The sequence below is a fragment of the Atractosteus spatula genome, chromosome 24 (genome assembly GCF_055471065.1).
Source record: "Atractosteus spatula isolate fAtrSpa1 chromosome 24, fAtrSpa1.hap1, whole genome shotgun sequence".
NCBI lineage: Eukaryota > Metazoa > Chordata > Actinopteri > Semionotiformes > Lepisosteidae > Atractosteus > Atractosteus spatula.
Genome location: NC_142729.1, coordinates 14,244,081 through 14,269,604, shown reverse-complemented (window position 1 = coordinate 14,269,604; position 25,524 = coordinate 14,244,081). Strand labels below are relative to the sequence as shown.

Here is a 25,524-nt window from a genome sequence, read left to right as displayed (position 1 = left end):
GTCGGGCATTTATACGGCGCCCCTGGAGCAGCTGGGGGTGTTAAGGGCCTCGCTCAGGGGCCCCAGCGGAGTAGGATTCCTCTGCCGGCTGCAGGAAACCTAGGGGTATCGCAGTGAGGGGCGCTCGGCTCGCCCCATCAATCACGGGGTTCGGCATGAAGAACAGTTTCAAGGGGGTCACGTCAGTCGACCTCATTCAATCGGCGTGCCCCCAGGGGGGGGTCTACGCACCCCCCCAATCCGGCCCTGGTACTGGTAAGGGGTTGAACCTGTCGATTTCGAACCAGAGCTGACATTCCGGTTTTCGGAGCACGTCAGTCTGCCGGCTGGACCGGACCCCCCCCCTGTAGGACTGCGACCCGGAGCAGAAGGACCGGGAGTCTCCCACGATCGGTGGGGGGGGTCACTTCTCGGAGCCAGGCGACGCCCCCAAATCGAGAAATTCAGACCCACAGAGCTGGCCCAAGGGGGAACGCGATTCCCGACGTGAAAATCAGGACACCCTGGTGGGAGAGGAGGAGGAGGAGGGGGGGCACCCAGCAGGCTGGAAGGTCCGTGCGCATGAGGAGCGCGTGTCTTTACGCCAAGAGTAGCGGGTGCGTGGTGAGCCAACCGCCAACGGCTTTTTTGTGGAATCTTAACACTTGGGGCTATCCCATGAGATGGGGGGGGGGGGTAGAGTTTCGATTCTGGGGGGGATCGGGGCCAGGGCGACCCAGAGTGTGAACCCTCGTGCTGCGTTATCAATGAGCTGCGGTCTAGCCCGGCCGCGAGGCTGATCGGCTCAATCACCCTTCACCGATCGCTGATATTGGCGACGCAGGCCGATCGATTGATCACAGAGAGAGAGAGAGAGAGAGATCGCTCCTAGAACCGCGTATTGACTCGGGAGAGCGTCCTGCTGTCGTCTTTCATCGCGGGGAAGTTATCGTTTCATTTATGGCGCTGTAAAAATGAGTGACAGCAGGCCGAGACCATGGATCTCAGGGCTTGTTCCCCACCCCCACCTCCCTCTGTGTAAAGAAGGGCCTCCTGTCCTGACTGGAGGGTCTCACCCAGCTGTGTCTTGAGAGCAGCCAGGGTAGAGGCTTCAACCACAGGGCTGGGCAGCTTGTTCCCCCCTCCCACCACCTTTTGTGTAGAGTGGTATGCCCTGTTCTGACTGGAGGATCTCATCCAGCTGGGTCTTGAGAGGTGCCAGGGTAGGGGCTTCAACCACAGGGCTGGGCAGCTTGTTCCCCCCTCCCACCACCCTTTGTGCCCGGTTTGAAATGCCCTGAGTTCTGGGTCCAAATCGAGTCGAATCTTTTTTTTCCCCCTGGCGAGGGTTCGTGCGTGTGCGCGGAGGAAGTTTTCTGTTTGTGTTTCTTCCTCTGCGGTTGAGCTGTGCTTCCTTTTTAATTTTTTTTCTTCGCTCTTTCCGGCTGCCTCGCTCATCAAGCCGGTCAGATGAGCAAACGAGTTCCTGCCCGGTGCTGTATCACTCAGCCTCTCGTTCCCTCCTGTCCGCGGCACCGGGTCCGAGAGGACAACACGGGGCCGCGCACGCCTGCCGCGGCGCGCCCGCAGCCGTGAGCGCGCACGGCCGGCGAGCGGCGAACAGGAAAGCAGGGGGATGTCAGACCTGCTCACGCCCGGATGCGAGAAAATACAAAAAAAAAACAACACGTCGACCTGCATCCAGCGAGGGTATTTTAGATCGGCGACACCCTTTTTTTAAAAAAAAAAACCCCACAGATGTGGTCAATCAAATGTTGAAATGCAGCTGAAAATGTAACCCAGCGGAAATGTAAAAATATGCACTGCAATCGCTCGTGGTGTTTCTTCTCGTGTGACTGAAGGGATAAAACTCGCAGGGCGTGTATTTGGAAACTGCCGATTCCTCATCTGATGAGGGCCAGGCGTGTCGTTGTGGAGACGAGGGGTTCTGACTGTTTTGCGTGTGTGTGAGATCAGTGGCTGTTGGAAAACGATTTTGTTTTTCCTAAGTCCATTCAGCTGAATTCACAGAAAAATGACGATACGTCAGTCGCGACGTAGGCAGGAATTGAATCACATTCCCTTCTGTGTTTGATACGTTTGATACGGGTTGATAGTCGGAGCCTATCCCAGCAAGCGATGGGTACATGGCAGGGTACGCCCTGGGCAGGACACCAGTCCGTCGCAGGGCACACACACACACAGACACAAAGACGCCGCAGGGCCAGTTTTCCCAGAAGCCAGCGAACCTCCCGGCATCTCTTTAGACCGTGGGGAGGAAGCCCATGCAAACCTGGAGAGAACATGCAGACTCCACACAGACAGCACCCCAATGGGCTGTGCGCCTGGCCGGTACGACTGTCACGATCCAGGAGGACCCTTTCGGATCTTAGTTGATCGCGTGCACCTGCCTCCTGTCCAGCCCCTCCTTATTTAAGCCCGGGTGCTCCTGCTATTCCTGGCTCAGCATTGGGAGATGGACGCCCCGAAGCCCAGAAGAGACCAGACGGCACAGGCTAGCTCACGGCGTCTGGGGCTCATCGTCATGGTTTTAGTCCCTGTCCCGGATCCCGTTCCGGATTTTAACCCTGTCTTGTCTTGGATGGGTCCCCTGGATTCCCCCTTTTGGACTTCCCCGAAAAGCAAGGGCTGCAAGGCAGGGTACACCCCGGACAGGACGCTAGGACACACACTCTCACCCTCACCAGGGCCAATTTCCCCAGAAGCCAAATAAACCTACCAGCACGTCTTTGCACCATGGGAACACACCGGCACCCCCAGAGGAAACCCATGCGGACACAGGGGGAACATGCGAACTCCACACAGACAGCACCCCAGGGGGCCACATCATGTCACCCCCCCCCCCCCCGCTTTAATCCATAAATAAGCCATATTTGCAGGTGACGCATTGAACTGGGATGGTCTCAGCTCTCCGGGTTTGCCTGTTCAGAGCCAGGAGTGTGCGTTCAGATTAAGCTGTAAAGAGGAGGGGTCTGCCTCTAGCTCGGCTACTGATTGCAGTGCGTTTGCCTGGTTAAGCGCAACACCCTTAAACCCGACACTTACGGGGAAAATTGCAGTACAATCGGACTTCTGAGTGAGACTGCAGCAGTGTTGCCCAGTATATACAGCAGGAAGGGTCATGCTCGCCTATAAGCATGGCCTGGCACCTCAGTACCCGTCTTGAGTTACTATCGCCCACCGCGCAAGCTTCGCCCTTCGAATTCTGCTCTCCTGTCTGTCCCCCCCCCAAGCCCGTCCACACTCTGGGGGTGACAGGGTCTTCTCCTGCTGCGCCCCAGAGCTCTGGAACTCTCTGCCCAAGGATATCAGAGAGCCACCTTCTCTAAACTCCTTCACATCCAGACTCCAAGCCCTCTTCTGTCGAATAGGCCTGTACTGAACTGGCTCCATTCTTCACCCCTCTGCTCCTGCTGTATCCAGAACCCCCATCTACCGTCTTTAACTGTGTGTTCTCATCCTATCGCCGTTGCTGTCATTCTTTAAAGCCCTAGGCGAAGCCACCTTTGAAGGCGCTAGATAAAAAAAAAAAAAGTTTTGCTTTTTATTATTGTGAAGTGAGGAATGAATACAGACCAGCACCCTTCAGGAACGGGCTGACGAGCAGTACGCTCAGCAGTCATCCGGTTGGTTCCTGCAATAATTGAGTTAACGAGACTGTGAGACGGACGTGACTGAGGCCCTGGTGGCTCTCGGGGGGGGGGGGGCGAGAGACGTACCGACACGGCCCCCAGTCCTGCCCCCCCCCCCCCCAAACCTTCCGCCTGAGAACAGTGAGAAAGCAGAGGAAGGAAGGAAGAAAAGTCTGGCCTTGACAGAGAGAGGAATAACCGGCATTCATCGCCTGGTAGTGATGGGCGGGGGGCACATGACGTTTTGCTTCCTCCTGGGGCAGAGGTCAGGATGGGTGTGATGACATCACTTCCTGCCGCACAGGAAGCAGCCGTAGAACAGTGCAGGTTGGGGAATTGTCGGCGGGGGGGGGGTCGGGGGGGAGTGGAGTACCGGCTGTTAGAAATGGCACAAAAAAGCCGAAAGGAAGTCAGGTCTCAGGGGGGCCCAACCCCTCCCACACACGTACACACGCAAACACCCACCGGTCTATTGTTACACAGTCCCAGACAGACATGGCCACCCTGCAGAGGCACAACACCGGCTCAGCTGCAGGACAGGACAGGCGGCGGTCTTGGAGGCCGTCAGCCGCGTTTCTCGGAAGCTCAGGCCGCTCCCTCTGGGCTCTGTGGCTGAGGATCTGCGCCTGTGGCTGGGAGGGTTGCCGGTTCGAATCCCGCGGCCGGCAGAGGAATCCTACTCCGTTGGGGCCCCTGAGCGAGGCCCTTAAAAACCCCAGCTGCTCCAGGGGCGCCGTATAAATGTGCTCTGACCCCCCCAGCTTCTCTCCCTGTCTGTGTGTCTCCCGGAGAGCAAGCTGGGGTCTGCGAAAAGACACATTCCTAATGCAAGACACTGTATAGGGCCGATACAGTGATCTCTAAACTAGAGCCTAAACGCTGTCCTGGCTGTCCGCCTGGGGTTTCAGAAACACTCGGTATTTGTCGGGCCAACCCAGAGCGTCTGTGTGTGTCTGCGTGTGTGCGGGCAGCAGATATGCGTGTGACCGCAAGGGGTGAGGGAGCTGAGATAAGGGCTGGGTGACGCTGGCGGCCGTCAGCCCCGCCCTGAGATCAGCACGTTTTCTGTGAGGCGCGGAGCTGGGAGAGGAGGGAAAGTGAGGTGGGGGGGGGGGTCTTAACTCGGGACATCCCCCTTCTCCCCCCCCCCCCCAAAAAGAGCTCTCCGCCACTCTCCTCGGGGCCAGAGCTCTGGAGATTCCCTGTGGGATCAAGATCGCCGTTCCTGACGGGTGACGGGGAATGCCCCAGCCAATGGGATAACTTCTTTTTTTGTTTGGGACATGTCCTCTGGAGGATCTCTGAAGGATCGCCTGGCTCACTGGCTCACGGTAATTTCCCATGCCTGCCAGCCCTAGCTGGTGCGCTATACCCTCTCTGCTTGCCACAGCCCGTTCACTGCGCTTGACTGTGCTGGCTGACCGAGGAATCGGTGTAGCGCCCAGCCAGGTCGGACGAGGCGGGTTGATCTGAAGGGGGGGCTCAGGGAGGAACATGAGAACGGGGGGGGGCGTCCGCAGACCAGAGGAGTCAGTCCTGACAGTCTAGCTCATCCAGCTGTTTTTTTTTCAAAGAAGCCGACTTGGCTCTCCGCTCGTTCCACTCTCCCGCCACCCTTTGGGTAAAGACATTCCAGGCTGCCCCACCCCCTCCCCAACTTGATTTGAAGATCTCAGGCAGAGAGAGGAGGCTGTGTCTCCCACAGTGTCAGTCTGGTCTGAGGCAGAGAGAGGAGGCGCCGTCTCCCACAGCGTCAGTGAGGTCTGAGGCAGAGAGAGGAGGCTGTGTCTCCCATAGTGTCAGTGAGGCCTGAGGCAGAGAGAGGAGGCTGTGTCTCCCACAGTGTCAGTCTGGTCTGAGGCAGAGAGAGGAGGCTGTGTCTCCCACAGCGTCAGTCTGGTCTGAGGCAGAGAGAGGAGGCTGTGTCTCCCACAGTGTCAGTCTGGTCTGAGGCAGAGAGAGGAGGCGCCGTCTCCGACAGCGTCAGTGAGGCCTGAGGCAGAGAGAGGAGGCTGTGTCTCCCACAGCGTCAGTGAGGCCTGAGGCAGAGAGAGGAGGCTCCGTCTCCCACAGCGTCAGTGAGGCCTGAGGCAGAGAGAGGAGGCTGTGTCTCCCACAGCGTCAGTGAGGCCTGAGGCAGAGAGAGGAGGCTGTGTCTCCCACAGCGTCAGTGAGGCCTGAGGCAGAGAGAGGAGGCTGTGTCTCCCACAGCGTCAGTGAGGCCTGAGGCAGAGAGAGGAGGCTGTGTCTCCCACAGCGTCAGTGAGGCCTGAGGCAGAGAGAGGAGGCGCCATCTCCCACAGCGTCAGTGAGGCCTGAGGCAGAGAGAGGAGGCTGTGTCTCCCACAGTGTCAGTGAGGCCTGAGGCAGAGAGAGGAGGCTCTGTCTCCCACAGTGTCAGTGAGGCCTGAGGCAGAGAGAGGAGGCTGTGTCTCCCACAGCGTCAGTCTGGTCTGAGGCAGAGAGAGGAGGCTGTGTCTCCCACAGCGTCAGTCTGGTCTGAGGCAGAGAGAGGAGGCTGTGTCTCCCACAGTGTCAGTCTGGTCTGAGGCAGAGAGAGGAGGCGCCGTCTCCGACAGCGTCAGTGAGGCCTGAGGCAGAGAGAGGAGGCTGTGTCTCCCACAGCGTCAGTGAGGCCTGAGGCAGAGAGAGGAGGCTCCGTCTCCCACAGCGTCAGTGAGGCCTGAGGCAGAGAGAGGAGGCTGTGTCTCCCACAGCGTCAGTGAGGCCTGAGGCAGAGAGAGGAGGCTGTGTCTCCCACAGCGTCAGTGAGGCCTGAGGCAGAGAGAGGAGGCGCCATCTCCCACAGCGTCAGTGAGGCCTGAGGCAGAGAGAGGAGGCTGTGTCTCCCACAGCGTCAGTGAGGCCTGAGGCAGAGAGAGGAGGCGCCATCTCCCACAGCGTCAGTGAGGCCTGAGGCAGAGAGAGGAGGCTCTGTCTCCCACAGTGTCAGTCTGGTCTGAGGCAGAGAGAGGAGGCTGTGTCTCCCACAGCGTCAGTGAGGCCTGAGGCAGAGAGAGGAGGCTCCGTCTCCCACAGTGTCAGTCGGGTCTGAGGCAGAGAGAGGAGGCTGTGTCTCCCACAGTCCCACAGTGTCAGTGAGGCCTGAGGGAGAGAGAGGAGGCTGTGTCTCCCACAGTGTCAGTGAGGCCTGAGGCAGAGAGAGGAGGCCTGACTCAGCAGATCTCAGATTAATCTCAGATGAAGAACAGGGCTACCCTGCAGTAAGCACCCACAGAACACAGCAGCTGGTCTCTGCACCCGGCAGAAGAGCCTTCAAGCACCCTGGACTGTCACTGGGCCAGCCAGCAGCACCCGATCCCCCTGCCCGTGCCCTGTCAGATCCAGGTTCGGGGTGTCCCATGACATTCTGAGACCGGGCTGGGCTGCCAGCTCCTGCTGTGTTAAAGTCACTAAGCTTCACACTGGGAAGAGGCTCTGGATATACCAGTGAGGGGAGGGGGGGGATGGGCTGTAATTAACGTTTACAATCTGCTCCGATCCTGGCGCGCGGCTTAATCTTTTGGATGCCTTCCCTGGCTAATCTGTGTCTAATCCTGAGCATATAGCATTTTTAAATATCTCTGAACAAGCCTAACACTGTCCCACTGGGGTCAGTGCCAGAGCCGTACTGCAGGCAGACAGGAGGACGTTGGTGGCTGTAAGGGAATCATGGGTATGAATATTAACGACCTCTTTGGTCCAATCACATCCCTGCAGGAGGCGGGACTGTCTTTGACGTCACAGCTGGCAGGCAGTGCTCATTTTTAGGGCGCAGCAGCGTGGCTCTGAACACTGCAACAAATTATTTGTGTATTTGATCAGGAACGCCCTTTCAGGTGCGGTAGATTACATAGATATCAAACGATCCATTTTCTGTCTGCTTCAATGGGTGAGCCTGGTCAGTACCTGGAGGGGAGACTCCTGGGAAAGCTGAGGCTGCTGCTGGAAGGGGTGTTAGTGGGGCCAGCAGGGGGCGCTCACCCTGCGGTCTGTGTGGGTCCTGATGCCCCAGTATAGTGACGGGGGACACTAGACTGTAAACAGGCGCCGTCCTTCGGATGAGACGTCAAACCGAGGTCCTGACTCTCTGTGGTCATTAAAAATCCCAGGGCGTTTCTCGAGAAGAGTAGGGGTGTCACCCCGGTGTCCTGGCCAAATTTGCCCCCTGGCCTTTACCCATCATGGCCTCCTAATAACCCCCCTCTCTGAACTGGCTCCATCACTCTGCTCTCCTCCCCACTGAGAGCTGGGGTCTGGGGAGCGGACTGGCACCTCATCCAGGTGGGGGAACACACTGCTGGGGGTGGAGGGGATCCCCATGACCTGTACAGAGCTCTGAGTGGAGTGCCCAGAAAAGCGCTATATAAGTGTAAGCAATTATTATAATTATTATGAACAGATAGGGTCTCTCATCCCTGCAGTGTGAATAGCTAAGACAGCTGTTCCTGCTAACTTTATAACCCCTATCCAAAACCATTTTATTTCGCTGAATGAACAGCACACAAGAAATCCGAGACATCAGCCAGGAGATATTTAAAGAGGAACTGCAACTCTTTTCATATTTCGGGGTTAGAAAGAATCAGCACTGATGAGTATATCTCAAATCACAATAGAAGTAAACTGTTCACAGTAACATGGAAAACCTCCAATTGACATCACAAAACAAAGGACATTTCCAGGTCTGCTCAGCGCCGTGTTTCTGCGATTCAGAACGAGGCAGCAGGACTTCCGGTGAGGTGGAGCGGCCCTGTGACCCTGTAAACAAGCAGGCTTGTGGATCCAGCTCTTCTAATCCAGTAGAAATACTGCTCTCCTCTTCCAGACGGTTTCACTGACAAATACTACTCACTGGTTAACTCTGCCTGCAGATCACACTGGAACATTTCTGCAGTGAAATGTCTGCTGCACAACCTGTACTTATTCACTTGTACATCTCAGTACATTAGTCAGTACGGGGACTAGTGAGCAGGAAGGGCCGCTTCACATCTCAGTACATTAGTCAGTACGGGGACTAGTGAGCAGGAAGGGTCGCTTCACATCTCAGTACGTTAGTCAGTACGGGGACTAGTGAGCAGGAAGGGCCGCTTCACATCTCAGTACATTAGTCATGACGGGGACTAGTGAGCAGGAAGGGTCGCTTCACATCTCAGTACATTAGTCAGTACGGGGACTAGTGAGCAGGAAGGGCCGCTTCACGTCGATTTTGTGCTTAATTTGAAATTTTCCCATATCGTCGATGAATGTCTCTTGTTCCCGAGATCTGATAACCAGTCTGAGAAACTGGGATGGCGGTGCGCCTTGAAAATGGGTGACCAGAGACACTTTTTGGGGAGGGCTAAGAGAATGGAGCACTTTTCCTAATTCTCCACGTTCCGTCTGCTCTTCCAGGTCTGCGGGAGGCTCTGCGCTGAGAAACTTTCAGAGGACCGGTTGAACACAGACTGTAGTGGTGAGTATTGCTGCCCTGCAATGCTGGGAGCCTGGGGGCCAATTCTGGATCTGGGGTGCTGTCTGTGTGGAGTTTGCATGTTCTCCCTGTGTTCATGGTGGGTTTCCTCCGGGTGCTCCCACAATCCAATTGGTCAATTGGCTTCTGGGAAAATTGGCCCTGGTGGGAGTGTGTCTGTGCGTGCCCTGCAATGGACTGACATCCCATCCAGGATGTATCTGGGCTCTCAGCACAGCTGTAGTGGAATGAGAGCACTACCGTCACGCTCTGCTCCCTGGGCATTGTGCCGGCTGCACGTGTGTCGGGAATTCACTTTCACAAATGCCGGAGACGCAGATTAGAAGAAGAACAACAGGATTATGGTCCATCTGGGTTTCCCATCTGTGAGGAAGCTGTCACGGATTTTTCCAGACATCTAATAATTTTATCAGATGTCTTTATTAGATGCGACATCCTGGACCACAGGCATGGGGAGCTGTCAGTGAGGGACGCTCGCCTCCTCTAATCACAGGGTACGGGGGCGGCGCTGCCTTGTGACATGTTAAAGGACAATTTGCTCAAAGGGAAGGTGGGCGGGGCCGAGGTGGGGGCTCCGCCCCCTCACTTCCTCCTTTTCTCCCCCGTGTGCGGTTGCGGGGTTTGTAGCCCCCCAGCTGAAATGTGAAGCACAACCCCAAGTCCTTGTTCCAAATCGGATGGGTGCAAAAATCCTTTTATTTGGAATTTTCTTGGGACCACAAGAGCTTGAGTGGAACCATTCAAGGTCAGATTGCAACTCCAAAGATAGCCAGCAGCCATATCACTCTGCAACTCACAACTGGCAGCCCTACTGGAGCTCAGCAGGTGGGAGCCTGGCCAGTACCTGGAGGGGAGACTCCTGGGAAAAACTAAGGTTGCTGCTGGAAGAGGTGTTAGTGGGGCCAGCAGGGGGCGCTCACCCTGCAGTCTGTGTGGGTCCTGATGCCCCTACACTAGACTGTAAACAGGCGCCGTCCTTCAGATGAGATGTAAAACCGAGGTCCTGACTCTCTGTGGTCATTAAAAATCCCAGGGTGTTTCTCGAGAAGAGTAGGGGTGTTACCCCAGTGTCCTGGCCAAATTTCCCCCCTGGCCTTTACCCATCATGGCCTCCTAATAACCCCCCTCTCTGAACTGGCTCCATCACTCTGCTCTCCTCCCCACTGAGAGCTGGGGTGTGGGGAGCGGACTGGCGCCTCATCCAGGTGGGGGTTGCACACTGCTGGGGGTGGAGGGGATCTCCGTGACCTGTAAAGCGCTTTGAGTGGAGGGTCCAGAAAAGCGCTATATAAGTGTAAGCAATTATTATTATTATTACACATACAAAACCCTGGTCGCCCACAGCTGTGTGGCTCTGGACACTGAGCCAGGAGCTTGAGGTGTGAGTTAACCAGTCGTGATGAATACTGCATGAGGAGGATGATGGAAAAAACCTCTCTCGTTGGAACTGCTGAAACATTTAGTACCCATTTGCTGTGATTAAAAGCCCTGGAGAGGCTGAGCCTTCAGGCCTCTTATACAGACTCTCATCCACTTTAAATTCAGGAGGGTGAAGTCGTCACCCAGTGCAGCCGGGTCATGAGCGCAGGAGAACCGCAGACGCCCTGGTGTTATGAGAGAGGTACTGGCCAGGGCAGGGATGGCAGGTTTGATGAGGAAAGGAATATAAAGTAGTAATAATAATAATAATAATAATTGCTTACACTTATATAGCACTTTTCTGGACACTCCACTCAGAGCTCTTTCCAGGTCATGGGGATCCCCTCCACCCCCAGCAGTGTGTGCCCCCACCTGGGTGAGGCGCCAGTCCGCTCCCCACACCCCAGCTCTCAGTGGGGAGGAGAGCAGAGTGATGGAGCCAGTTCAGAGAGGGGGGTTATTAGGAGGCCATGATGGGTAAAGGCCAGGGGGGAAATTTGGCCGGGACACCGGGGTAACACCCCTACTCTTCTCGAGAAACGCCCTGGGATTTTTAATGAGCACAGAGAGTCAGGACCTCGGTTTTACGTCTCATCCGAAGGACGGCGCCTGTTTAGTCTAGTGTCCCCCGTCACTATACTGGGGCATCAGGACCCACACAGACCGCAGGGTGAGCGCCCCCTGCTGGCCCCACTAACACCTCTTCCAGCAGCAGCCTCAGCTTTCCCAGGAGTCTCCCCCTCCAGGTACTGACCAGGCTCCCACCTGCTGAGCTCCAGTGGGGCTGCCAGCGAGGTGTAGCTATGGGCATTTTTTATTAGTACTCAAGAAAAGCAGACACTGGTTGCCGAACTCGGCTCGTTTTGCATCTTCTTTCGCTCTTACCCAAGAGCGCCTGTCGGTGGACAGAGAGCGAACCGCATCACCGCCTTCTTCTCAGCTTCCTTGCCGACTTGCTCGGGGGGGCAGCCCGGAGAAGCGCCGGGAAGACGAGTCCGTTCTGCGATTCCCGGCGCGCCTGCGGCCGGGCGAGCGGTCGTGACGTCATCAGAGCGCGCCCGTCGCCGAGGGGAGGGGGAACCGACGCGCCCTGACATGGCGGGCAGCGCTTGGAAAGCTGGCGGCGCGGAGGACGAGACGCGGGTGAAGAAAGGGATTTTGCACGGCAGTTCACGGGCTGGTCCCGATACCGGACGCGTCGCCGCTGCGGTTTGTTTTTTTTTTTGTCGCGGATTTGACCCCGCGTTTTCCTCGCCACCCCGTGCCCGCGTCTTCCATTCCACTCCGCCGTCGTCCCACAATGCACCCGCACAGCATGGCGGCCTCCCTATCCCTTTGGAGGGAAGAAAAAAAAGGCGGGAGGGAGAAGGATGAGGGGGGAGGCTTCACTTGTAAAGGGGAAAACGAAAGAAACTGACAAAAAATTGCAAAACCAGCTTTGAGGAAGGGAGAAAAGTATTTCGCAAGGTCCTTTGCTAGGAAACCTCAAACCCACAAGCCCCCGCCCCGAAGTCCGCGTCAACACCGTGAACAAGTGTCCTGCTCTCGCGCAGCACGTCTCTCGCTGGCAACACCTGCCTGCCGCGCGGCGCGGGCAGGCGCGACGCGGGCAGGAAACAGCTGCTCTCGCACGCGCCTAGAGCCTAGAGCCCAGAGCCCAGAGCCGGCTCGCGCGGGGGGCCGTGACAGAGGGCGAGCTCTTTCGCAGAGGCAAAAGTTTCCGATCTGCGGAGACGCTGACGTCAAACCCTCCCCCCCCCGACCCCAGTGCCCTTCAGACAGAAACGAGAGCTGAAGAAAGAGAAACACAAGAAGGTTGACGGGCCGGAGGGACGTGACGGAGAGAGAGACCGATTTTTGTTTCGTTGTTTTTTTTTAAGGGGTTCCCCGTGTCTCAAATCCATTCCGCTCGCCCCCGGGCCCCTGTCCCTCGGCTCGGGGCCCGATCTCTCCGCGGGTAAGGTTATCTCCTCCCTTCCCTCGCTCTTTCGCAGCCACTTATCCTTATCGCCGGGCATCTCGGCCCCCCCCCGTCCGTCTGTCGTGTTGTTGTGTCGGCGTGCCGGGGCAGCGTGGGTAAGCACCGTCTCCGAGCCGCGCCGGTGGGAACGGAACCCGGCTTCTTGGGGCAGCAGAGGAATGGAGAAGCATCACATTCCCACACCCACGCCTTTCCTTTTTCACTCGGCGGTCCACTTCGGTGTGTTTATGCCGACCGTGGGGGACAGCTGATGCTGGGCCCCGAAGTCGAGCGACCCAGGACACATTTTTCCCAGCTTCAGCGACCCCCCTCTGCGGTGGGGTGGGGTGGGGTTGGGGGAGCTCCCATTAAGACGCTAACGGCGGACCTTGTGTTGTCGTCCTTGGGGTACGGCTGGAACCCCTGGGGTTCGGGCAAGAGAGAGAGCTCAATCAATCTTTGTTGACGGGGAAAAAAAAAACAGAGTATGAATCTTGATTCCTAGAGCCCCACCTTAAGAATGAGGAAAATAAAATCGATAATTGGAATACCGATCTTTCATGATTCACTAACTTGCACGGGACGTGTCCGAAACGCCAACGCTTTTCAGAAGTTCCCGAGGTCGTTATGAGATTTCTAAAACATCGATTCTAACGACATCCTGCTCTTCACCGACCCTTCAGACATCCTCACCAAGTCGGGTTCGGGCAAGAGAGGGGGAGGGGAAACGTGGTTTCCTCGTCGGTTTGGGGGGAGGGGGGTGTGAAAAATAGACATCAGCCCCAGCTGGTGACGCAACCCAGCCTTTGACGCTTCCTTTTTCCCATCATGCCCTGCGCCGGGCTCTTCCTCTAACCCTGGAATGTGCCTCAGGTGTCCCCCGTACCTGTGAGTCTCGTTCGGCTCGTACAGTGTACCTGACGACACTTCCACTTGATCTCTGTAGGATCCGAAGGGCCTGCGTGCGCGCGCGAGCTGCCCCTGAGCTCGGGGGCGCCGATATTCCAGGAGCTGCTGGTGAGGCTGTCTGCCATTCTAGTAACAGAGGTTTCGAGGCGCCCTGAAAAGCCATGCGAAGGCGGCATTTAAAAATAGAGAGAAAAGCGATCAGGCGCAGCACCAGACGGGGCTAGAGAGTGGGCGGGTTCTGAGCTTCGGTGCGTCATTTTGGAACCTCGGCAGACAGGCGTTTGCGGTTGGAAAATCAAGCTACTGGCTGACAGCACCGCTGACGTGATCTCGGTGCAGGGGTCTGTTTTATTGACCGCGTTAGCTTCCCTAGCCTCTGTTGCTCTTGTTGTGAAGGTTTTAAAATAAATGTACTATTCCCACTTGCAAAAAATGCCGCGTCTTATATATCCTTTTGATAAAGGTCCAACTCTGGTTCTGGGGACCCCCAGTCCAGTACATGAGACACAAACGAGAGGAGGCCCTTCGACCCGTCTCGCCCGTTTGGTAGTTTGTTGGACGAGGTCGCAGGTCGCTGGACCACTGTCGACAGGTATTCCTGCTCGTTGGACGAGGTGAAAGGTCTCAGGTCACTGGACCACTGTGGACAGCTGTTTTTGTTCGCTAGACAAGGTCTGAAGAAGCAGGTCACTGTGGGCACTGTGGACAGCTGTTTCTGCTTGCTGAATGAGGTGTGAGGTAGCAGGTCACTATGGACACTGTGGACAGCTGTTTCTGCTTGCTGAATGAGGTGTGAGGGAGCAGGTCACTATGGACACTGTGGACAGCTGTTTCTGCTTGCTGAATGAGGTGTGAGGGAGCAGGTCACTATGGACACTGTGGACAGCTTTTTCTGCTTGCTGAATGAGGTGTGAGGTAGCAGGTCACTATGGACACTGTGGACAGCTGTTCCTGCTGACTGGACAAGGCTTGAGGTAGCAGGTCACTGGACTGTTGTGGATAGCTGTACCTGTAGCAGGTCACTGTGGGCACTGTGGATAGCTGTTTCTGCTGGCTGGACAAGGCTTGAGGTAGCAGGTCACTGTGGGCACTGTGGACAGCTCTTTATGCTTGTAGGATAAGGTTTGAAGTAGCAGGTCACTGTGGGCACTGTGGACAGCTGTTCCTGCTGGCTGGACAAGGCTTGAGGTAGCAGGTCACTGGACTATTGTGGATAGCTGTACCTGTAGCAGGTCACTGTGGGCACTGTGGACAGCTGTTTCTGCTGGCTGGGTAAGGTGTGAGGTAAGCAGGTCACTGAACTATTGTGGATAGCTGTACCAGTAGCAGGTCACTGTGGGCACTGTGAGCAGCTGTTTCTGCTTGTAGGATAAGGTTTGAAGTAGCAGGTCACTGTGGGCACTGTGGACAGCTGTCCCTGCTGGCTGGACAAGGCTTGAGGTAGCAGGTCACTGTGGGCACTGTGGATAGCTGTCCCTGCTGGCTGGACAAGGCTTGAGGTAGCAGGTCACTGGACTGTTGTGGATAGCTGTACCAGTAGCAGGTCACTGTGGGCACTGTGGACAGCTGTCCCTGCTGGCTGGACAAGGCTTGAGGTAGCAGGTCACTAAACTATTGTGGATAGCTGTAGCAGAAGCAGGTCACTGTGGGCATTGTGAGCAGCTGTTTCTGCTCGTAGGATAAGGTTTGAAGTAGCAGGTCACTGTGGGCACTGTGAACAGCTGTCCCTGCTGGCTAGACAAGGCTTGAGGTAGCAGGTCACTGGACTGTTGTGGATAGCTGTACCAGTAGCAGGTCACTGTGGGCACTGTGGACAGCTGTCCCTGCTGGCTGGACAAGGCTTGAGGTAGCAGGTCACTGGACTGTTGTGGATAGCTGTACCAGTAGCAGGTCACTGTGGGCACTGTGGACAGCTGTCCCTGCTGGCTGGACAAGGCTTGAGGTAGCAGGTCACTGGACTGTTGTGGATAGCTGTACCTGTAGCAGGTCACTGTGGATAGCTGTTTCTGCTGGCTGGACGAGGTTTGAGGTAGCGGGTCACTGTGGGCACTGTGGACAACTGTTCCTGCTGGCTGGACAAGGCTTGAGGTAGCAGGTCACTGTGGGCACTGTGGATAGCTGTTTCTGCTGGCTGGACAAGGCTTGAGGTAGCAGGTCACTGTGGGCACTGTGGATAGCTGTTTCTGCTGGCTGGACAAGGCTTGAGGTACCAGGTCACTGAACTATTGTGGATAGCTGTACCAGTAGCAGACCCGAGGAAAGACTGAAGCCATATTTAGAGAGGCTGCATTCTAGTGGGGGGGGGGGGGGCAGTACCGGACAGAGACAGGGCTCCTGTGGGGCTGGCAGGGCTGTGTTTTCCAAGCGTTTCAACACAGGAAAAGTCCCCCAGCCCACCATTGTCATTGTCTGCAAGGGTGGAGACGGCTATTTCTGGAGCAGGGAAACAGCTGGGCTGGGCACATCTGGCACAGGGACATACAGAGAGGATGGCGTTGGCTGTATAGGGACACAGGGCACGTGGGAATAAAGTATGAGGTATGAGAGCTTTTAATTCCTTATTACATCAAGTCCTGAAACACAAGCCCAGAGGCAGCAGACCCTGGAGAGCACGATACTAACCCTGGACTTTGCAGAGAGCATCCATTAGGATTCATGTACCACAGACTCATTGCCTGGAGCGCTGGGCCTGGGACCCACAGAGGTCTCTTCCCCGCCTTGGGAGTTTTCCTTTTCCTGTCCTCCGTGCCCCCACGGTCAGTTGTCGGTGTATCTGTTTCAGACGCAACCCTGTTCAGGTCAGGTTTCTACAGCTGGGTGTCGAGGAGTGATCACTGCATGTGCATTAGAGCCCATACAAAGATGTGCACATATGTTCCAGTGTTTTGTTTTTCTCCTATGACAACTGTCATCCCAGTTACATTCAGGTATTCCGAAATGTCACACGCAGCAGACGTCTGTCTCCCTGCAAAGAGCAGACTAAAATTGAATCCCCAGAGCAGATGCTACACAGATCAAATTCTACAGTTGTTTTCCCAGTCAGGTCTCCAAGAGAACCTTATTTTCGGTGTAAAAACTTCCAGCACCAGTGGTGAGGATCCCGGGATTGGGCCCAGCTGAACGATTCCAGAATTTGGCCCAGCTCAACGATACCAGAATTAATAATAATAATAATAATAATAATAGTAGCTTACACTTATATAGCGCTTTTCTGGACATTCCACTCAAAGCGCTTTACAGGTAATGGGGATCCCCTCCACCACCACCAGTGTGCAGCCCCACCTGGATGATGCAACAGCAGCCATAGTGCGCCAGAATGCCCTCCACACACCAGCTCTCAGTGGGGAGGAGAGCAGAGTGATGAAGCCAATTCATAGAGGGGGATTATTAGGAGGCCATGATTGGAAAGGGCCAATGGGAAATTTGGCCAGGACATGGGGTAAGACCCCTACTCTTTTCGAGAAACGCCCTGGGATTTTTAATGACCGCAGAGAGTCAGCACCCCGGTTTTACGTCTCATCCGAAGGACGGCGCCTGTTTACAGTCTAGTGTCCCCGTCACTATACTGGAACATTAGGACCCACATGGACCACAGGGTGAGCGCCCCCTGCTGGCCCCACTAACACCTCTTCCAGCAGCAACCTTAGTTTTTCCCAGGAGGACTCCTGGGAATTACATCCTGGACAACACTTCAACACCAGAATCTAGCAGATAAAGAGGGTTTTTCCTCATGGGCAGCTGTGAAAAATGTTTGTGATTCACAAACTTGTGACCTAAGCTTATCACTTTGTCTAAACCGGGTGGGGAGTACACTAGATTTAGGGTCTAGGATTTTGTAGGTACCTTCTGGGACGATGAGGGATGAGGGACTTGATCCAGGGACAGTGCAGGGATTCTCTGACTCCTGTCTAACATTCCTTTCTCCACAGGTGTCCCCCCAAAAAGCAAAGCCCCGAATTCTGCAGGAAAAAGCAAACCGGAGGTCCGCTCGGCACTTCGTGGATGAAGGCAGCCCAGTGGAGAACCTAGATCCATAGGGGCCTGCAAATCTTTGGGATCAGGCTTCGGAGAAGAGGAGAGTCCCTCTGTCTCCTGATTCCGAAGAGCTCCCGGCTGGTTGGAAGTCGTTCTTGGTCAAGAGGTGGCCAGAAGTGGTGTCCAGATCAGATCTGTCCCCTCTCGCTTCCAAGAGGGCACCAGCTTCTGCTCTATGCATCTCGGTCCTGCCGCAGATCTGGTGTAGGAATACCCAGGTGCTCGTTTTTCCCCGAACTGAAAACAAGGGCTCCCCCAGGTTTTCTGGGCCAGAATCGTCTCGGAAGGGCTGCCGAAGTTGGCACCTCTCGGGTCAGGGCCATCCTCCCGCGTTTCAGACCACCCACCACCGCCCGTGAGGTTTGGTTTTCCAAGACAACCTCGTTTTGAAAGGGGAGTCAACCACCTCCACCCCCCACTGTGCGCTCGTTAGCGGGGTCAAGCAGGACAGCCTGCCCAGGACGTAGATCCTCCCCGATACCCGTAGATGCACCAGACCTTTCCCCTTCTGTCAGAACACCCCCGATTCCCGCCAAAGTCTTTCTCGCACACTCGGGGTGGCCCAGGGTGATGAGTCCCTAGGAGGCTCGCCGACGCCCCCCCATGGTTGGACGGGAGGGATCCCCCTGGCCCTGCATCCCACTTGCGATCTTGCCCGGGTTGTATCCCAATCCGCGCAGCTGAGACCCGGATCTCCCGAGGGCACCGCCGGCGACCGAGAAAGCCCGACCCCGGGAGAAGAGGACCCAGGGAGGGAATCGTGGCCGGCAGGAGGGAGGAGGAGGAGGAGGAGGGGGGGGGCGGCTGAGACACCATGCAGTCCGACGACCTCTTCATCCGCAAGTTCCGTCGGCAGAGCCCCCGGCCCCCGCTGGCGGCTGTCAGCTTCGAGCCCAAGCGGGACCCGGGGATCCGGGCGCGGGTGGTGGCCGAGTGGCCGCCCCGCAAGGAGGACGGGGCCCCCGAGGGCCCGGCGGCGGGCCGCGCGGCGGGCCTGAGCGGCCTGCGCTCCTCCAGCCACGTCATTCAGAGGAGCAACAGCGACGTCACCCTGGGGGACCTGGAGGCTTCTGGGAAGGCCGGCGGCCTGGGGGCCCACGCCGGCGGCGGGGAGAATTCGGCGGGGGGCCCGGCCGCCCAGAGCGACTCCGGGGTGGTGCTGCACAGGGAGTACGGCAGCCTCTCGTCCCTGGAGAAGCAGAGCCGCCCGCGGGCGACGAGTGCCGAAGAGCAGGGCGCCCTCAGCCCCTCCGCCCTCCGTTTCAGGGACCCCCTGGTCCTGCTGGGGCTGCAGGCGTCTCCCTCCACCGCCGCCGCCGCCCCCTCCGCCGCCTCCGAGACCGACGGCTTCTTCCGCATGCTCTCCGCCCCCTGCGGCGACCCCCCGAAGCTGCCCAAGGCCGCCAAGCCTGAGCCGCCGAACAAGAAGGCCAAATCCCAGCCCTCGTCCCCCGTGCCCCCCCAGGCGCCGCTCCCCGCCGACGGCGGCTGGGTGCGCAACTTTGCCCACTACGACGTGCAGAGCATCCTCTTCGACCTGACGGAGGCGGCCTCCAACCGCGACAGTATCGGCCGCAAGAAGAACATCACCTCCGGCGCCTCCGCCGCCTCCCAGCAGCGCAACCCGGCCCTGCCCGCGCCCCCCTCCCCGCAGCCGGGCGCCGGGGGGGGCGGCGGCGGCGGCGGCGGCGGCGGCGGCGGCGGCGGCGGCGGCGGCGGCGGCGGCGGGAGCAGCAGCGCCACCGGCGAGGACCCCGAGTCCCTGCGCGAAACCCTGGTGCTGGACGAGGGCGACGGCAACGACAACGACCTGCTGCTCAGCTGCCCGCACTTCCGCAACGAGATCGGGGGCGAGGAGCGGGCCGGGCTGGGGCGGGCCAGGGGGCCCGGGCGGTGCCCCGACGACGCCGTCTCCGTGCTGGAGGAGCCGCGGGAAAGCCACGTGCAGCAGCAGGGCAAGAGCAAGTACTTCATCGAGCACGCCGACCTCGGGGCGCACTACTACCGCAAGTACTTCTACATGAAAGGTGAGCCCCGCGCCTCGTCTCTGGGGGTCCTAAGAGCTCCCTGAGTCTTCCCCTGAAGAGCTCCCTGAGTCTTCCCCTGAAGAGCGCCCTCAGTTTTCCCCTGAAGAGCTCCCTGAGTCTTCCCCTGAAGAGCTCCCTCAGTTTTCCCCTGAAGAGTTCCCTCAGTCTTCCCCTGAAGAGTTCCCTGAGTCTTCCCCTGAAGAGCTCCCTGAGTCTTCCCCTGAAGAGCGCCCTCAGTTTTCCCCTGAAGAGCTCCCTCAGTTTTCCATGAAGAGTTCCCTGAGTCTTCCCCGAAGAGTTCCCTGAGTCTTCCCCTGAAGAGCTCCCTCAGTTTTCCCCTGAAGAGTTCCCTGAGTCTTCCCCTGAAGAGCTCCGAGTCTTCCCCTGAAGAGCTCCCTGAGTCTTCCCCGAAGAGCTCCCTGAGTCTTCCCCCGAAGAGCTCCCTGAATCTTCCCCCGAAGAGCTCCCTCAGTCTTCCCCCGAAGAGCTCCCTCAGTCTTCCCCCGAAGAGTTCCCTCAGTCTTCCCCCGAAGAGCTCCCTGTGTCTTCCCCCGAAGAGCTCCCTGTGTCTTCCCCTGAAGAGCTCCCTGAGTCTTCCCCTGAAGAGCGCCCTCAGTTTTCCCCTGAAGAGCTCCCTGAGTCTTCCCCTGAAGAGCTCCCTCAGTTTTCCCCTGAAGAGTTCCCTGAGTCTTCCCCGAAGAGTTCCCTGAGTCTTCCCCTGAAGAGCTCCCTCAGTTTTCCCCCAAAGAGTTCCCCGAGTCCTCCCCCGAAGAGCTCCCTGAGTCTTCCCCTGAACAGCTCCCTCAGTTTTCCCCGAAGAGTTCCCTGAGTCTTCCCCGAAGAGTTCCCTGAGTCTTCCCCCGAAGAGCTCCCTCAGTTTTCCCCCGAAGAGTTCCCCGACTCCTCCCCCGAAGAGCTCCCTGAGTCTTCCCCCGAAGAGCTCCCTGAGTCTTCCCCTGAAGAGCTCCCTCAGTCTTCCCCTGAAGAGCTCCCTCAGTCTTCCCCTGAAGAGCGCCCTCAGTTTTCCCCTGAAGAGTTCCCTAAGTCTTCCCCTGAAGAGCTCCCTCAGTTTTCCCCTGAAGAGCTCCCTCAGTCTTCCCCTGAAGAGTTCCCTGAGTCTTCCCCTGAAGAGTTCCCTCAGTCTTCCCCTGAAGAGCTCCCTCAGTCTTCCCCTGAAGAGCGCCCTCAGTTTTCCCCTGAAGAGCTCCCTCAGTTTTCCCCTGAAGAGCTCCCTCAGTCTTCCCGTGAAGAGTTCCCTCAGTCTTCCCCTGAAGAGTTCCCTCAGTCTTCCCCTGAAGAGCTCCCTCAGTTTTCCACTACAGAGTTCCCTCAGTTTTCCGGAGACCAGGAATGGGTGAGGAAACTCTGAGCTGACACCTCCCCACCTTCTTCCTGCTAGTTTGGCGTTCGTCCGCGTCAAAGGTTTTTGCTGAAAACAGCAGCAGCTGTCTTGAGAGCTGCAGCCACTCAGGTCCCTGTCAACAAGCGTCGAAGGCGTCTCGTCAGGAAGCAGAGAGCATTGTGGGGCAGAGCGGGGGTACAGTCTCTTGGCGTCTTCCAGCAGGGAGCTGCCTGGTTATCCAAATTCGGGGGATTTAGAAGCAGGGGAACAGGAGCACTTTGTATGGCATAATCCATCGTCCAGCTCGGGGGAGCCGGAGCCTGTCCCACCACGCAATGGGCACAAGGCAGGGTACACCCTGGGTGGGACGCCAATCCGTCACAGGGCAGATACACACAGACAAACACCCTCACACCAGGGCCAGCTTTCTCAGAAGCCAGTTAACCCACCAGTGTGTCTTTGGGTTGTGGGAGGAAACTGGAGCACCCGGAGGAAATGGGGAGAACATGCAAACTCCACCCAGACAGCCCCCCCCCCCCCAGGAATTGAACCCAGGGCCCCAGCGCTTCGAGGCAGCAATGCCACCCTGCTACCCTAAGGTAGACCCCCCCCAGAAGGAAAGGATAGCAATGTGATTGCAGGCAGGCCGAGTGACCCTGCTGTGGGGTTCTTCCCAGATCACCAGAACTTCTTCGGAACGGACGAGCGCCTGGGGCCGGTGGCCATCAGCTTCCGGAGGGAGGAGAAAGAGGGTTCCAGCGGAGCGCAGTACAACTACAGGATCATTTTCCGCACCACAGAGGTAAACCTCTCCCCCCCCCCCCCCCCCCCCCCATCCCTTTTCTATGCGGTGGGGGCTCTGGGATTAGAGCAGTGGATTCTAACAGGCTGGACAAGCTCATCAGGAGAGCCAGCTCTGTCACTGGGTCTGGCCCGGACCCCCCGGAGGTAGTGTCCGAGAGGAGAATGGTGTCCAAACTAGAGGCCATCATGGACAACAACGTCTCCCAGCCCCTCTACGACATGCTTGTGGAAATGAAGAGCAGGTTCAGCAATAGGCTGATCCATCCACAGTGCGACAGGGGGCGCTACAGAGGGTCATTCTGGCCCACAAGACTGTACAACTCCTCCACCTTGTGTCTGGGCAGAGGCAACACTGACAGGGACCTGTGTCTGGACTGAGCAGTAAACTGATACATCTGCTCTTTTTCTTTCCTGTTTACAACTGTTTTTGTGCAATAGATGCCAGGGACCTGTGCAATCCATTTATATTTATATTCAGATTGTGCAATACGACTTTTTTGTGGACTGTTCTGGTTTGTTCCTTGTGTGTTCTGGACTGGGAGTAACTTCTCGCTGTACTGATTGTATCGTATGTGTTGTGTTCGTATTATTGTATCATTCGTGACACTGTGGCTGTGTTGTCTGTGTCAAGCTCCTGTTGCACTGCAGTTTCCCTCACGGGATTGATCAAGTATCTATCTTACCCTCTCTCTCTCACGCGCTGTCTCTGTCTCTGCCTTCTGCCTCTCAGCTCAAGACTCTGAGGGGCTCCATCCTGGAGGAGTCGGTGCTCTCGGCCGCCCGCCACACGACCCCCCGGGGCCTGTCCCCCAAGAAGTTGCTGGAGTTCATCATCCCCGAGCTCAACCTGCACTCCATCCGCCTGGCCTCCACCTCGCCCAAGGTCCGGGAGACCCTGCTGAAGCTGGACGAGCAGGGGGTACGTGCAGGACTCGCTGTCTCATAGTCTCGCAGACTCGCAGACTCCCAGTCTCGCAGTCTCGCAGTCTCGCAGTCTCGCTATCTCACAGACTCACAGTCTCACAGACTCACAAACTCACAGACTCACAGTCTCGCAGTCTCGCAATCTCGCAGTCTCGCAGTCTCACAGTCTCACAGACTCCCAGTCTCGCAGTCTCGCAGTCTCGCAGTCTCGCAGTCTCACAGTCTCACAGTCTCGCAGTCTCACCATCTCACAGACTCACAGACTCACAGTCTCACAGTCTCACAGACTCACAGGCTCACAGACTCACAGACTCGCAGTCTCACAGTCTCGCAGTCTCGCAGTCTCACAGTCTCACAGACTCACAGACTCGCAGTCTCACAGTCTCGCAGTCTCGCAGTCTCGCAGTCTCACAGTCTCGCAGTCTCGCAGTCTCACCATCTCACCATCTCACAGACTCACAGACTCACAGTCTCACAGTCTCACAGTCTCGCAGTCTCGCAGTCTCGCAGTCTCACAGTCTCGCAGTCTCACCATCTCACAGACTCACAGACTCACAGTCTCACAGTCTCACAGTCTCACAGACTCACAGTCTCACAGTCTCACAGTCTCACAGACTCGCAGTCTCACAGACTCACAGACTCGCAGTCTCACAGACTCACAGACTCGCAGTCTCACGGACTCACAGACTCGCAGTCTCACAGACTCACAGACTCGCAGTCTCACAGACTCACAGACTCGCAGTCTCACCATCTCACAGTTTCACAGACTCACAGTCTCACAGACTCACAGACTCGCAGTCTCACAGACTCACAGACTCGCAGACTCGCAGACTCGCAGTCTCACAGACTCGCAGACTCGCAGACTCACAGACTCACAGTCTCGCAGACTCGCAGTCTCGCAGTCTCGCAGACTCGCAGTCTCGCAGACTCGCAGACTCGCAGTCTCGCAGACTCGCAGACTCGCAGACTCGCAGTCTCACAGACTCACAGTCTCACAGACTCGCAGTCTCACAGACTCACAGACTCGCAGTCTCGCAGACTCGCAGTCTCGCAGTCTCACAGACTCGCAGACTCGCAGACTCGCAGACTCACAGACTCACAGTCTCACAGACTCACAGTCTCACAGTCTCACAGACTCACAGTCTCACAGACTCACAGACTCACACTCACACTCACAGACTCTCCATCTCACAGACTCACAGACTCACAGTCTCACAGACTCACAGACTCACAGACTCACAGACTCACAGTCTCACAGTCTCGCAGACTCGCAGACTCGCAGACTCGCAGACTCGCAGTCTCGCAGTCTCGCAGTCTCACAGACTCACAGACTCACACTCACACTCACAGACTCTCCATCTCACAGACTCACAGTCTCACAGTCTCACAGACTCACAGACTCACAGACTCACAGTCTCACAGACTCACAGACTCACAGACTCACAGTCTCACAGACTCACAGACTCACAGACTCACAAACTCACAGACTCGCAGACTCGCAGTCTCGCAGTCTCACCATCTCACAGACTCACAGACTCACAGTCTCACAGACTCACAGACTCACAGACTCACAGACTCGCAGACTCACAGTCTCGCAGTCTCGCAGTCTCACAGTCTCACAGACTCGCAGTCTCACAGACTCACAGACTCGCCACCTCAAAGTCTCACAGTCTCAGAGACTCGCAGTCTCACAGACTCACAGACTCGCCACCTCAAAGTCTCACAGTCTCACAGACTCGCAGTCTCACAGACTCACAGACTCACAGACTCACAGACTCGCAGACTCGCAGTCTCGCAGTCTCACAGACTCACAGTCTCACAGTCTCACAGTCTCACAGACTCGCAGTCTCACAGACTCACAGACTCGCAGTCTCACAGACTCACAGACTCGCAGTCTCACGGACTCACAGACTCGCAGTCTCACAGACTCACAGACTCGCAGTCTCACAGACTCACAGACTCGCAGTCTCACCATCTCACAGTTTCACAGACTCACAGTCTCACAGACTCACAGACTCGCAGTCTCACAGACTCACAGACTCGCAGACTCGCAGACTCGCAGTCTCACAGACTCGCAGACTCGCAGACTCACAGACTCACAGTCTCGCAGACTCGCAGTCTCGCAGTCTCGCAGACTCGCAGTCTCGCAGACTCGCAGACTCGCAGTCTCGCAGACTCGCAGACTCGCAGACTCGCAGTCTCACAGACTCACAGTCTCACAGACTCGCAGTCTCACAGACTCACAGACTCGCAGTCTCGCAGACTCGCAGTCTCGCAGTCTCACAGACTCGCAGACTCGCAGACTCGCAGACTCACAGACTCACAGTCTCACAGACTCACAGTCTCACAGTCTCACAGACTCACAGACTCACACTCACACTCACAGACTCTCCATCTCACAGACTCACAGACTCACAGTCTCACAGACTCACAGACTCACAGACTCACAGACTCACAGTCTCACAGTCTCGCAGACTCGCAGACTCGCAGACTCGCAGACTCGCAGTCTCACAGACTCACAGACTCACACTCACACTCACAGACTCTCCATCTCACAGACTCACAGTCTCACAGTCTCACAGTCTCACAGACTCACAGACTCACAGACTCACAGTCTCACAGACTCACAGACTCACAGACTCACAGTCTCACAGACTCACAGACTCACAGACTCACAAACTCACAGACTCGCAGACTCGCAGTCTCGCAGTCTCACCATCTCACAGACTCACAGACTCACAGTCTCACAGACTCACAGACTCACAGACTCACAGACTCGCAGACTCACAGTCTCGCAGTCTCGCAGTCTCACAGTCTCACAGACTCGCAGTCTCACAGACTCACAGACTCGCCACCTCAAAGTCTCACAGTCTCAGAGACTCGCAGTCTCACAGACTCACAGACTCGCCACCTCAAAGTCTCACAGTCTCACAGACTCGCAGTCTCACAGACTCACAGACTCACAGACTCACAGACTCGCAGACTCGCAGTCTCGCAGTCTC

General features: G+C 56.9%; 1 protein-coding gene across 8 annotated transcripts in view; it reads left to right on the top strand.

Moving 5' to 3' along the window:
- sipa1 (signal-induced proliferation-associated 1) overlaps window positions 1–25,524 on the top strand; it is a 73,278-nt gene that overhangs the window by 13,656 nt on the left and 34,098 nt on the right. For 7 of the 8 annotated variants that reach the window (XM_088904772.1, XM_088904777.1, XM_088904778.1 and 4 more), the window contains exons 2-5: window positions 9,024–9,084; window positions 17,320–19,452; window positions 21,472–21,596; window positions 22,329–22,517. In XM_088904772.1, the coding sequence (XP_088760898.1) occupies window positions 18,240–19,452; window positions 21,472–21,596; window positions 22,329–22,517 (1,527 nt within the window). In that variant the 5' untranslated portion in view covers window positions 9,024–9,084; window positions 17,320–18,239. Of the gene's footprint in view, window positions 1–9,023; window positions 9,085–12,336; window positions 12,479–17,319; window positions 19,453–21,471; window positions 21,597–22,328; window positions 22,518–25,524 lie in introns of those variants that run through there. The other variant, XM_088904774.1, reaches the window with a different exon arrangement.